The sequence below is a fragment of the Curcuma longa genome, chromosome 16 (genome assembly GCF_044706935.1).
Source record: "Curcuma longa cultivar G26 ecotype Majalengka, Jawa Barat chromosome 16, ITB_CL_G26_1.1, whole genome shotgun sequence".
NCBI classification, from domain to species: Eukaryota; Viridiplantae; Streptophyta; class Magnoliopsida; order Zingiberales; family Zingiberaceae; genus Curcuma; species Curcuma longa.
The window spans coordinates 10,278,811-10,292,901 of record NC_133876.1 but is presented as its reverse complement, the minus strand read 5'-3'; the positions used below and the strand labels follow the sequence as shown (position 1 = coordinate 10,292,901).

The following is a 14,091-nucleotide window of genomic DNA, read 5'->3' as shown; positions in this document are numbered from 1 at the left end:
TTAGTTATAGGAGTGGAATCAAATCGAACTGAACCGAACTAAATCGAGCAGTAAAAGGCTCAAGTTTGAGCACGGTTCATTTTCCCTAACTTGAGTTCGGCTCGAGTTTGATTCGAGCTTTAATTCTTAAGTTCCAGTTTGATTCGTAATAAAATTAAATGGTTCGCAAATGGTTCGAGTTCGGTTCAAAAATAGTCCATTTAAAAGTTAAATGAGTTTAGTTCAAACTTGGCTCGTTGATATATAATATTTATAATTCATGTATATATATATATATATATATATAGACGCGTTCGTGAGCTTTTAAATGAACATATTCGCAAGCTCATGAATCAAATACTATTAAGTTCAAGTTCGACTGGATAATATTTTCGAGTTCAAAATCAGACTTGAGCTCAACTCGTTAATTTAATCGAACAAATTCAAACAAAATTTTTTTTGAATCGAAATTTGAATAGTTCGCGAATAGCTTGGTTCGTCTACCCCTTCCTTAGTTAGTTAGTTGATGATCCACAATGGACAATTTGCTCCCAAAATTAATTGCCTAAAAATTTGATTTATTCAAATATTTAATCACAAGTAAACTCTAATTTAGTGGAAGTAAATATTTACTTATTTTTTAAATCTTTATCACAAATAGTGACTTTATTAATAAAAATGAATAATAATATTCTCTTTTTCACAAATGTGTAAATTTGTAATTTTAAAAAAAAACAAAAAACGCAAAAATGAATAAGCTGAGCAAGTTACTGCCATGTGGGGTCCATACAGATTGGTCCAGCTGGATCAGGCAGCTGACGTGTACCATGGAACCGCGTGGGGCCCCCCTCAATTATTTGCCTCTCTCTCTTCTCCTCCCCTTCCCACGTAATCAACTGTTTAACAAATATGGAAAAATTGTACTTTGACCCTTCTAAGCTTCAAAATGTGGCACTTTAAACTTGTTATTTTTAAATCATTTTATTTTGTTTCTCCAAGAATTTAAAACTTCAATAAAGAGGAATCTGTCACTCTAGTGGTCTCACACAATCGGTCTCATAATTATATATAAGAAAGTAAATTAAAAAATTATAGTTGATCACAACGAAAAAGAATATTACCTCAGTTTTATCGAGATTTAATTTTTGATCATTTTAATAATTTTACTCCGTCGTAATCAATTTAAAATTTAGATGTTGATATAAAGATATGCACTCGGTGTGAAGATAGAAATAAATATAAGATAAATAAAGATGCATGAAATATAAAGAGTGATGATAAATAAATGTATATAATAATCCTTTGAAGGTCAGACTTTCATCTAAATTGTCATTGATTAATTGTGCCATTGACTTGATAAAATAATTTTTAAACTAAGATAGGGTAAAACGTAATTTTCTTAGTATAGGGGTTCGTATAAAAATAATGAAAATCTAGGACCAAAATGAAAAATTTCTTTAACAAATAAAAACACCAATTCCTTTCACCTAACTAAATAAATACACTGCAATCCCCGCCTCCGGATTCCAATTAGGTCTCCTTCCGGCGAGGCCGCGCCGCCATCGGAGGCGACCCGTCCGCGCATTACCACCGCCCCCGCTCGAGGAAGCGCAGAGGCCTAATCTACGGCTTCTTATCCGCTTCGTCTTCCTATAAAGTTTCCACCTTTGTCCGTTACCCCTGGGTTTTCCGATTCCGATCGTTGATTTCCCTTGTCCTGGGGTTCTCGATTCGGGGTCAAAGGTCGGATTTTGGGGGATGTCAGACAAGGCGCAGTCCGGCGGCGGCGAGGCTGAGGCGCGCACGGAGGTCATCTCCGCGGCGTGCGCGTGCTGCGGGCTGACGGAGGACTGCACGCCGGAGTACGTCGAGTCGGTCCGGGAGCAGTTCGGAGGCCAGTGGGTGTGCGGCCTCTGCGGCGAGGCCGTCGAAGACGAGATCGGCCGCGCCGGGCGGTGGATCTCCATCGACGAGGCGCTCAGCCGCCACACAAGCTTCTCCGAGCGCTTCCGCTTCGCCGGGCCTCCCGTCGACACAGTGGAGCCCATGATCGCCGCCATGCGGCAGCTTCTCCGCCGGAGCCTCGACTCGCCGAGGGCTACGGCAAGCGGCCCTCGCCAAAGTGTGGAGGAGGACGCCGGAGAGGGCGGCGGCACCACCGCCAGCAGGTCACTTGCGCGGTCGAGCAGCTACCTCTCCACGGTGGCCCGGTGAAGCCCCCTCCCCCGCAAGGAAATCGACACGGTAAGCGGAAGGTAAAGGGAAGAGCGAATCACCAGAATCCTACTCTCAACCTTTGTACTTAAAACGAACAGCAGTTAATATTCAGAAATAGAACTAGCCATTGTTAGCCTGCATTTAGCTTCTTAATCTACCTTTCTGCAAGAAAAAAATGAATTGATATCAAGATCAGAAGAAAAAGAAGAAGAAAATTCAGCTAATTACATGTTGTTTTGATAGTTAATAACATAAGCAATGCTCCAAATCATTGTCTTGTTCAGTCATGAGGCATCCACACTGAGTTTCCTTGAACTCTCTGCATTTTCATAAATGATTACAGTCCTAAACTATCCATACCATGATAATTAATTTAGTTTTAGGCAATTACAGTGGATAATTTCCCTCTTTGGAGCCTTGCAAATTATCAAGCATTTAGCTTCATAACCTACTTCTGAGATTAAAAAAAGCTTGTTTTCCTTCAACTCTCTTCATTTTCAGCAATGTTCTCAGCCCTTAATCATGAACTGTCATCATACTGATTTAGCTTAGGAATGTTACATACTTCAGAGATGTTCTTCCCTATTTAGTTCAAGGATTTGGAGCTCATGTAAACTGTTACTACTACAATGTGTATGTAATGTAGGGAATATAACCTTTGTTTCTTACAACAATTAGACTGGCCGACGGGTCAGTGACCCTTCAGTTCACGGTTTTTCCGGCTGAACAGATTGCTTCCGAGCCCTTCACCGGATCAATCAATCCGTTGTAGTTTAGGGTTGCACTCCAACAATGTTCTTCTGTTTTGCCATTGAGTTCCAAACTGTCTGCGTGAATGTGGAAGCATGAATTCCAAGGTTGGAGAGGAGAAGAGAAGAGAGGAGAAGAAGAGGAGAGAATTGTGCACTGTTTGGTGGTTGCATGCCATTAAGGAGTTGTTGCTCTCAATACTTCCTTCTATCAAGTTGTCTTGTGGTCAAGGCCTTCATGCTGTGTTTAGCCTTGCTAGGGTTTGTGATGGCGCGGGGGCTAGATGAGTTACATCTATGTGTCTTTGTTGACAAACCTCACACAGTTGTGTGCCTCAGTCTGTCTCGTAAGGTAGAAAAGGAACAATTGTCGACAGGGAGATGCCTTTTTGTGTCTCCTCGAGTAACTCGGTTATCTTAGGCTGAGCACAATACATTTTGGATTCGCTAACAACACTGACATACCTTACTAAGGTTCGTTACTAGTCGATAATTTTACTAGTCGCACTCGGCATGCTATGACCATTCTTGGTTCAACTACAATTCGTCTAATTCCAATCTTGATACTGCATTAAATGAACCTATTTCATCTAGTGAAGTCTCCTCAAACACTTTAGGGTTTAGTCTGTGATGAAAGATTCATAGATTCTTCAAAACAAGATAAAAGCTTGTCTAGAGAACATTAAATACTACAAAGTTTGAATTGGCGCAAAAGAATTAAAATTTAAATAATTGATGAATTCTTGTTTACCTTCGGAGCATAATTGAGTTGATTACAACGAAGCAGAATTGTTGAAGTGGATAATGATTGAATCTCGATGAAGTCAAGGTAATATTCTTCTCCGTCGTGACCAATTACAGTTTCTCGATTTACCTCTTCACAGATGATCGTGTGGCCAACCGTGTGAAACCGTTGGTAGCAGATTCCATCTTTTATTAAAATATCATTTAAATAAAATTTTAAAATATATAATAAATAGCTCTATGAACTCGAACATGCATCATGAGCATTACAAGTGGCAATAGATAGCATTACTCGCAAATAAAATACATTTGTAAATTTACGAATTTGAATTTAAGTTAAATGGATTGACTAGTTTATAAATTAATATATTTCAAATAATTTAGTAAATCTTCATCATTTTAAATGTACTAAATATAAAATTACATAAAGTATAACTATTTAAAAGTTAAATTACATTATATAAAAAAAGTTTAATCAATTAATTGAGTCGATAAACAAGTCATTGCTATAGCACTTATTTACAAACTTTTAAAAACTAATAATAATGAGTTTTGAGAAAATAAATAATACTAAATTGTCCTATATTTCGTTGGGGTTTCATTTCTAAAGCTTTTTGAATCAAATCTTCATCGTATGACGTGTCCCTCCACGTGTTAACTGGCTAGCTCGGCCGCTCCCCAGCGCCATCCCTCACGCCCGCCGCCACCTCCTCTATGCGCGCCACCGCTTCCCGCAGCTCGATTCTCCGCTCGGGCTCCGCCGCGGAGCAGTCCACCCCCACACGAACCAGCCGCTTCATCTCCGGCACCCACGCGGCGGCGTGCGGCCCGGCGACGATCGCAGGGTCCAGTATATCCGCCTCCCTCCCCTCTCCGACGGCGTACGTCGCCCAGTGGACGACGTCGGTGCCGCCGCCGCCTCCGGCCTTGGCGCCGTCGCCGAGGTACTGCGATGGGAACTTGCCGGTGAGGAGCTCGAGGAGGACGATGCCGAGGCAGAAGACGTCGGAGGAGCCAGGGCGGCGGCGGCAGTGCCGGCGCCGCCGCCTCGTCGGAGGGGAACTCGGCGTGGAGGTGGGAAAGCCCGCGCGCGACGCCCTTCGCGATCTTTACTCGGGTCGGCCAATCCAGCGACGCGTGATCGAGCCCTCGGTCGCCTGAAATCAATACATCGACTCTTTGTCCTTTTCTGCAACTCTACTACGTCGTAACCAACTCAGCTATGTTCGGAGGCACCTCTCCGTTTACCCGAGCACATGCCAACAGTGGCGGATCCAGACTAATTTTTCAACCGGGGCTCAATTTTTTCAACCAGACCGGCTGCAGAATTTTTCAAACTTCCGATCCTTACGGACAGTGGCGGATCCAAGGGGGGGCGAGGGGGGGGGCTCAAGCTCCCCCTGAGATCGCGGTAGCCCGTAGCCAGTGGCGGATCCAAGGGGCCCCTGAGATCGCGGTAGCCCGACGCCCCGACCCGTAGCCTCCTCCTGGATGCTGGAGGTCCATCGTCGGCTCGTCGCGACGTCGGGGCTGCCAACGTCCTCCGACTGGCGACCTCCGAAGACCGAAGACTCCGAAGTGTCGGTTGCCGCTGCGGCCTGCGGGCAGAGCCCGGCTCAGGGCGACGGGCCGACGGCCCAGGACCGGTCTAATTTTTGGGTTTATTTAGATTAGGGATAATTTTTTGGGTTAAGTGGATTAGGTTTCGCTTCCTCCACACCTCGCACCGCCGATCGCATCATCGCATCCTCCTCCTCCGATCGCGACATCGCGTCCTGCCGTCCTCCGAAGTCCGAACCGCACCGCCTGTCCGCCCCTTCAATCGATCGCCTCCTGACTCCTCCGATCGTGTTGCCGTCCTTCGAAGTCTGAACCGCACCGCCCCGCCGCCCAAGCTTCGATCGCCGCCGATCGACGCCTTCGCCGGCTTCAAGCTTCGATCGCCGTGCCGATCGCGTCCTCCGAAGTCCGAACCGCCCCGCCCCCGCCGTCAAACTTCGATCGCTGATTCGCTGCGGGCCTGCGGGCGGCGCTGCCTTCAACAGTTCAACTTAAGTCTTCAGATTAATTATTTAGGTATAGCTATTTAATCTGATTATTTAGGTATAATTAATCTGCTTTGATTTATTATTATAACTTCAAGCACGGTTTAATCTGCTTTGATTTAGTATTGTAATTTCAAGCTTCCTGTTTAATCTGATTAATATCTTGAAAATTAGGAATAATCTGTTTAATCTGTTTTAGACAATCAATCTGTTTTAGATGATTAATCTGTTTAATCTGTGTAACTTCAAGTTATTGTCAATTGGATTTAATCTGTTTAATCTGTTTTAGATTATTAATCTGTTTATTATTTATAGCCCCACATTTTTAATCTGTTTAATCTGTTTTAGATGATTAATCTGTTTTAGACGATCGCTGTGTAACTTCAAGCTATTTTAAATTGGATTTATAGTTTCATATATGATTGATTATTGTGTAATTATGTTCAAATCGTAAAAGTAATTCATTTATAGTTTTTTCCATAATTTAATTGTTTTTTCTTAATTTACCTGTACTTTTACTGTTTTTGCATAATTTATATATACAAATAGGAAATGCAAAATTTTAAAGGTTATGGATTTTAATTATTGTTTTATTTTTTTAATATAGGTTATGGAAAAATATTTAAAACGAAGTGTGGAATCTTCTGGTAATGAAGAAAATAGTAAGAAAAAACATCATTGCATTGAATTCAACCCAGATGATGTTATTAGTGATCCAGGACTACGTAAACCAATTAATGAATTTGATATTTCTATTAGAGATCAAATTCGAAGAGAATATTTGATTAGAGGCCCTTGTCAACCATTTGGTCATAGTTATCCTCGAAAACAATTTGGTAAAGAGCATAGGAGTTTTCAAGATGCTTGGTTTAAAAAGTTTTCATGGTTAGAATATAGCATTTCAAAAGATGCTGCTTTTTATTTTTGCTGCTATCTTTTTGCAAATTCTCAAAGAGGATGTCGAGGTAGAGATGAAGCATTTACCAATTCAGGAATAACTAATTGGAAAAAAGCTATTGAAACATTTAATACGCATGTTGGTGGTGTAAGTAGTGTTCATAATGATGCAAGAACACAACTTGAGGCTTTTCAAAATCAGCGACAAAGTGTGTCACATTTGTTACAAGCACAGGGGCGCGCAATCGAGGTTGCGTATCGCACTCGATTAACGGCAGCTTTAGATGTTACACGTTTTCTTTTAAAGCAAGGTTTGCCTTTCCGCGGGCATGACGAGTCATTGCATTCTTTAAATAAAGGTAATTTTCTTGAATTGATTGAGTGGTATACTCAAAGAAATGACGATGTTGCCAAGACAATGAATGATAATGCCCCTGGAAACAATCAAATGAAGTCTCCAACAATTCAAAAGGAGTTAACACGGGCTTGTGCTACTGAAGTCACAAATGTCATTCTTAATGACATAGGGGACAATATATTTTCTCTTATGGTTGATGAATGCCGAGATAGTTCAGTCAAAGAGCAAATGTGAGTTGTTTTGAGATACGTGAACAAACAAGGATGTGTTATTGAAAGATTTCTTGCTGTTGTGCATGTGTCTGACACTTCTGCTATTTCTTTAAAGAAGGCTATTGATGAATTATTTGCAAAACATAAATTATCATTATCAAGATTAAGGGGCCAAGGATATGATGGGGCCTCAAATATGCGAGGCGAGTATAATGGATTGAAAGCTCTCATATTGAAGGAAAATTCATCTGCAAGGTATATCCATTGTTTTTCTCACCAGCTTCAACTAGTTGTTGTTGCAGTTGCTAAAAGTAATCGGATTGTGAGTGATTTTTTCCAGTATGTTACTATGATTGTGAATATTGCTGGTGCTTCATGTAAAAGAAAAGATAAATTTAGACAAATTGAACATGATAGACTTTTAGAAGGTTTAGAGAAAGGAGATATTGTTAGTTTAAAACGACCAGGGGATGTTTTTTCTTACTATTTTCTTCATTACCAGAAGATTCCACACTTTGTTTTAAATATTTTTCCATAACCTATATTAAAAAAATAAAACAATAATTAAAATCCATAACCTTTAAAATTTTGTATTTCCTATTTGTATATATAAATTATGCAATGTGTATGTAAAACAGTAAAAGTACAGGTAAATTAAGAAAAAACAATTAAATTATGAAAAAACTATAAATGAATTACTTTTACGATTTGAACATAATTACATAATAATCAATCATATATGAAACTATTAATCCAATTTAAAATAGCTTGAAGTTACACAGCGATCGTCTAAAACAGATTAATCATCTAAAACAGATTAAACAGATTAAAAATGTGGGGCTATAAATAGATTAAACAGATTAATAATCTAAAACAGATTAAACAGATTAAATCCAATTGGCAATAACTTGAAGTTACACAGATTAAACAGATTAATCATCTAAAACAGATTAATTGTCTAAAACAGATTAAATAGATTATTCTTAATTTTCAAGATATTAATCAGATTAAACAGGAAGCTTGAAATTACAATACTAAATCAAAGCAGATTAAACCGTGCTTGAAGTTATAATAATAAATCAAAGCAGATTAATTATACCTAAATAATCAGATTAAATAGCTATACCTAAATAATTAATCTGAAGACTTAAGTTGAACTGTTGAAGGCAGCGCCGGCCACAGGCCCGCAGCGAATCAGCAATCGAAGTTTGACGGCGGGGGCGGGGCGGTTCAGACTTCGGAGGACGCGATCGGCACAACGATCGAAGCTTGAAGCCGGCCAAGGCGTCGATCGGCGGCGATCGAAGCTTGGGCGGCGATTGGCGGCGGGGCGGTGTGGTTCAGACTTCGGAGGACGGCAACGCGATCGGAGGAGTCAGGAGGCGATCGATTGAAGGGGCGGACGGGCGGTGCGGTTCGGACTTCGGAGGACGGCAGGACGCGATGTCGCGATCGGAGCCTCGGAGGAGGATGCGATGATGCGATCGGCGGTGCGAGGTGTGGAGGAAGCGAAACCTAATCCACTTAACCCAAAAAATTAGCCCTAATCTAAATAAACCCAAAAATTAGACCGGTCCTGGGCCGTCAGCCCGTCGCCCTGAGCCGGGCTCTGCCCGCAGGCCGCAGCGACAACCGACACTTCGGAGTCTTCGGTCTTCGGAGGTCGCCAGTCGGAGGACGTTGGCAGCTCCGACGTCGCGACGAGCCGACGATGGACCTCCAGCATCCAGGAGGAGGCTACGGGTCGGGGCGTCGGGCTACCGCGATCTCAGGGGCCCCTTGGATCCGCCACTGGCTACGGGCTACCGCGATCTCAGGGGGGCTTGAGCCCCCCCCCCCCCCTGATCCGCCACTGCCTCCCCGGCTCCACCTCACATTCCCATGCAACCCAAGCAATAGAATATCAAATTTTAATCGGAAAGGGTTGACGTGATAGGAATCAGGAAAATATTATTAAAAAAAAATTGTTTTTCCCACCCGACAACTTCCCTCCCACCTTATCATCTCTCTTTTTCAAAAGACACTTCTGCCCTTTTTTTAAAATTTTTAAAATTTTCATTTAATTTTAGTTTTAAATTGATTTTATTTAAAAATAACTCTCATACTTATATATTTTTAATTTTATTTTTAATTAATTTAATTTATTATTTTTTTCATCAAGATATTTTTTTTTTAATTTTTTTAATTTTATTAATTTAAAAGGAGAGGGTGTTTTGATAGGTGTAAATAGTTGGAAGATGAATAATTTAAAGTGTTGTGATGTGAGATTGAAAAGGTTTTGACATGTATCAAGAATTAGATGAGAGTAATTTAAGTAATAAATTAGGAAAGTAATTTAAAAGAATAATAAATAAAATTGATTAAAGAAATAAAACTAAATAAAATTTAAAAAATAATAAACAAAATTAATTTAAAAACTAAATAAAATTAAAATATATATAAGTATTAATGGAAAAATAATAAATAAAATTAGTTTAAAAATAAAACTAAATAAAAATTAAATAAAATTAAAATATATATATAAGTATTAATGAAAAAATAATAAATAAAATTAATCTAAAAATAAAACTAACTAAAAATTAAATAAAATTAAAATATATATATATAAGTATTAATGAAAAAATAATAAACAAAATTAATTTAAAAATAAAACTAAATAAAATTAATACATATAAGTATTAATAAAAATAATAAATAAAATTAATTTAAAAATAAAATTAAATAAAATTAAAATATATATATATATAAGTATTAATGAAAAAATAAAATTAAAATTAATTTAAAAATAAAACTAAATAAAAATTAAAAAAATTAAAATATATATATATATAAAATAAAATAAAAATCTGGGGGCTTAAGCCATGCGGTGACTTAACTAATCATTACCTCGTTTTCTCAGCTCCATGTTCCTTTGCTGCCGTCGTTGCTGAGTTTTTTCAGACGGATACGTGACAGAGCATGGCAACTCTGGAAATGGTGGCATCAGCGGCGCCGGCGCTGGATGCTGCCGCCGCCGCCGGTAGAATGGCATTCTCAAGAGGACAGGTTGAGCACTGGGGAGATTCCACGATGGTCGTAAAGCAGCACGCGGACGAATTGACAAAACGGTGAAGATTTCCTTCTAGTTACAATTTCTTACTGCTATAAATGTCCACAATAAATTGTTATACATGTTTACGGACTTACTGAGAGAAGATCGTAATGCAGATAGGGAGTGGCCAACAAGGTGCAACACTTTGTGCCGATTCTTCTGCTGTGTCTAAGGGGAAAACTGGGGAGCAAAAGGTGCTTCAAACATTGAGTGAGAGTTATCTAATTCTGCGTTATAGAATTTATTATGGCTGATGTATTTGCATCTCTCTAAAGCAGTCACTTCGTAGACTCGCTTAAAATCGCGAGGCCGCAAAAAAGAGTCGCCTAAGGAAGAAGGTATTTTCATAAAACAACTTTGTTTTTCACTTTGAATAAGTTTGCATTGACAAATGATGTTTGTTCTTGCTAACTCCATAAATTTGGTAGATGTTATTTAATGCCAAGCTATTGCTGGTGTAGTTTGATCTAGTGATCAAGTTTTTAGACTCTGTGGTGCTAGTGCTTACTCAGATAGAAGCTTAGAAGATTTATCGATTGTGCTTCGAAAATTTGTTGGATCAAATGAGTTAGTATTTGTGTTGGCATTATCTTTCTCAATGGTTAAGCTTCCCTTTTCGAAGAGCATGCTATTGAACTGATGTAATATTCTCGTATAATTATGTTGTAATATCCTCATGTACGATCTTACTCATGCTTTCTTTTTATTAAAGCCGCATTGGTGTTTGACATGGAGTATGCCCGGTGGCTTGAGGATCATCAAAGGCAGATTAATGAGCTTAGATCAGCACTAAATTCTCAAGCCAACAATGAAGATCTACGGCTTCTTGTTGAATCTATTATGTCTCACTATAATGAAGTATTCAGACTGAAAAGCATTGGTACAAAATCCGGTGTCTCACATACTGTCCGGCATGTGGACGACCCCTGCGGAACGTTGTTTCATGTGGTTAAGTGGTTTCCGATCGTCTGAGCTTCTGAAGGTATTGAGCATTAAAGAAATAATATACACTTGTATAATTTAACATATCAAATGTTTCTTAAAAATATACACTTGTACAATTGAATATCGTCTTTGTATGCTGAAGCCTGAGGAAGCCACCGTCATAGAGATGCAAGAGCCTGTGTCACTAACCTTTGCTCTGAGGTACTTAAACTCTTTCACCAAGGCAACACCACTCTCTGAGACTGTAACAATCAGTTTGTCCTCTGATCTGCCCATCGTGGTTGAGTATAAGATTGCAGACATGGGTATGTTAGGTATTATTTGGCACCAAAGATTGAAGAGGATGAGGAGATGAATTCATAAAAGTAGTTACAGTTTTGTGCTACCTTCAGCCTATCTTCAAGAGTTTGTACTGGTTTTGTCTAAGGATCAATTATAAAATGTATCTGTTTTGAATGTAAGATGCAGTTAGTAAAACCTTGGTTGTCCTTGCATTATGATACTTTTCTGTTGGTTTTAGTAGGATTTGATGGTCGTGATCAAGTTTGAAGAAACTTCTTGCAAAGGTTGTGATCTTAAATGTCCACCTTGCGAGCTCTATATGATTACTCAGCTACGCACAGCTTGTCTTCAAAATTGTATCCATTGACTGGAGATATTTCTCAAATCAACTCTAATTAACTTTGAATGTGGTTGTCATTTCATCCAATCCGATTTAAGTCTGCACAAACAGTTGCATTTGAAAGTTTTCATGCTAGGGCCAGAGGTGAGGTTCTGTTTTCTTTAAGCGATAGTTTTGGGAGGATCAAGAGCAATTGTGCTGAGTGTGTAGCAATCTGTCCAGACTTATCCAAATTTATAAGAGCATTAGGAAATAATACTTTAATTATTGTCTTTGGACTTGTGAACTACAATACAACAAGTATTAGGAAATAATCAAGTTAGACCTGCTACAAATAATTGGAGAAACGAGCTCTCTTTTAAGCATTTCAATCAGCAAAGCTACACACAAATTTTTATGTTCTTGGAGGGCATTGTTGATAAATTATGTGGATACTTGACAAGATCTTCAATTTATGGACCGATACATCTCTGTTTCAGCTCAAATGATTAAACTATGACATGTGAGTTGATCTCAAGCACAAGCAAGCTGGAGTTCCTCATGTTCGCTAGGAGGCAGTTGATTTCTGGACAAGAAAGCATCGAATCAAAAGAGACCTTGGGCAAAATACAAGCAAGCTGAATTGAATCAGCAAATTCAATAACACCGACAGGTCACGTTTAATTGGAGGAGTCCAAAGAAAAAAGAACTTAAAAGGAATTCTAGATATCTAACAATGTTGATAACTTTGCTATCTCAAAGAATGGAATAGCTGGGCAAAAGAATTATTCCCTAGTAGAGAGAGTAGTGCATGCTCCTTAATTTTATAGTTCTCAGGTCTTCTCTTGTAGTAAAAGTGAATAAAGTTTGCAAAATGCTAGCCTCTCCTCTAGTGTTCAAAACATAAAATGTTTACAACTCAACCGGCATGGTGGCAGCAGCAGGAGCAGCAGCCGGGGGCGGCAGGGTGGGGGGCGGCGGCGGCGACTGAGACGACGACAAGGACGGTGGTGGCGGCGGCATCTGGCCGGTGGCGAGGGCGGCAACGATGTCACTGGCGAGGGTGGAGGCGGGGGCGGAGGCGGTGCTGCGACCACGGTAACGGCTGCGGCGGCGCCTGCGGCCGCGACCGCGACAGAGAGGGTGGTGGCTGGGGGGGGGGCATAGATGGGGTCGGCGGCTGCAATGGCGGGGGTGGCGACTGCAGCGGTGGGGGCGGCGGCGGCGGCTGCGACGTGGGCTGCGAAGTGGGCCGCGGTGGCGAGTGCAAAGGGGGTTGCGGCAGCGGCTGCGGCGGCGACGGCTGTAGCGGCGGCTGTAGCGGCGCCGGCTGCAGCAGCAGCGGCGGGGGCGGCCGTGGCGACGGAGGCGACAACGGCGGCTGCGACGGCGGCGGCCGTGGATGCGGCAGCGGCTGCGACGGCGGCGGCCGCAGATGCGGCGGCGGTGGCGTGGTCACCGGCTGCAGCGGCGGCGGCGGCGGCGGCGATGGCGGGCGACGGCCGCCGCATCGGCGTCGTTACTCATTCACCTAGACCTGAATGACAAAGGAAATGCAATCACATATGATTTTTATTAACATAAGAGAGTTTGATATGCAATCACGACACAATCAAAATCAAATGAAATAAATAAAAAAAATACAAGCTCAATAAAAGATATGAAATTCAAAAATATAACTTTTAAATATTTGGGATATATTATTTAATAAGTTATTGGTGAAGAAATTTAGTGATGGTTGAAACAGGGAGGAGCTTTAGTCTTGTGTGATTGTTATGTGCTCCTTAGAGTAAAATGTAACTTTTTAAAAAATTGTGGTACAACCAACATATATTTGTGGATTGGTCCAATGGTATGCTAAGAAGTAATCTTATGAGAGATGTTCAAAGTAAATACAAAGGGCAGTCCGGTGCATGAAGCTCCCGCCATGCGGGATTCGGGGAAAGGATCTATTGTATGCAGCCTTACCTTGCCTTTGGCAAGAGGCTGTTTCCAGGATTTGAACCCGTGACCTTTAGGTCACATGGCAGCAACCTTACCGTTGCGCCAAGGTTCCCCTTCATGTTCAAAGTAAATACAAGAATAAAAAAAATAATTATACTTTAGAAATTAATTGTAGCTCCAACAAATGAGAAAGTGCAAGAAAATAATTTGTGTGGGCCTGTTTAAGGCAACCAATAGATTCAATAATCTAAATTGGTGAATCAATTAAGTTAAATTGTCGAGGGAGACCAAAGACACTTTTTTGTTAAC

The 14,091-nt window shown here is 40.5% G+C and overlaps 2 protein-coding genes and 1 long non-coding RNA gene across 3 annotated transcripts; 2 read left to right on the top strand and 1 right to left on the bottom strand.

The window, feature by feature from the left end:
* Window positions 1-1,488: 1,488 nt before the first annotated feature.
* LOC141847772 (uncharacterized) lies at window positions 1,489-2,340 on the top strand. The gene has a single exon (XM_074735857.1). The coding sequence runs from the start codon at window positions 1,738-1,740 to the stop codon at window positions 2,191-2,193; it is 456 nt and encodes a 151-aa protein (XP_074591958.1). The 5' UTR covers window positions 1,489-1,737; the 3' UTR covers window positions 2,194-2,340.
* A 1,877-nt stretch (window positions 2,341-4,217) lies between these two features.
* On the bottom strand, window positions 4,218-8,927 carry LOC141847047 (pollen receptor-like kinase 4). Its single transcript, XM_074735035.1, has 2 exons — window positions 8,773-8,927; window positions 4,218-4,787 (listed from the first exon to the last, which is right to left on the bottom strand). The coding sequence occupies exons 1-2, from the start codon at window positions 8,925-8,927 to the stop codon at window positions 4,352-4,354; spliced, it is 591 nt and encodes a 196-aa protein (XP_074591136.1). The 3' UTR covers window positions 4,218-4,351.
* Window positions 8,928-10,384: 1,457 nt separating this feature from the next.
* On the top strand, window positions 10,385-11,709 carry LOC141846869 (uncharacterized). Its single transcript, XR_012603375.1, has 3 exons — window positions 10,385-10,486; window positions 10,571-11,274; window positions 11,380-11,709. It is a non-coding gene; the product is annotated as an uncharacterized LOC141846869 (long non-coding RNA).
* Window positions 11,710-14,091: the final 2,382 nt, after the last annotated feature.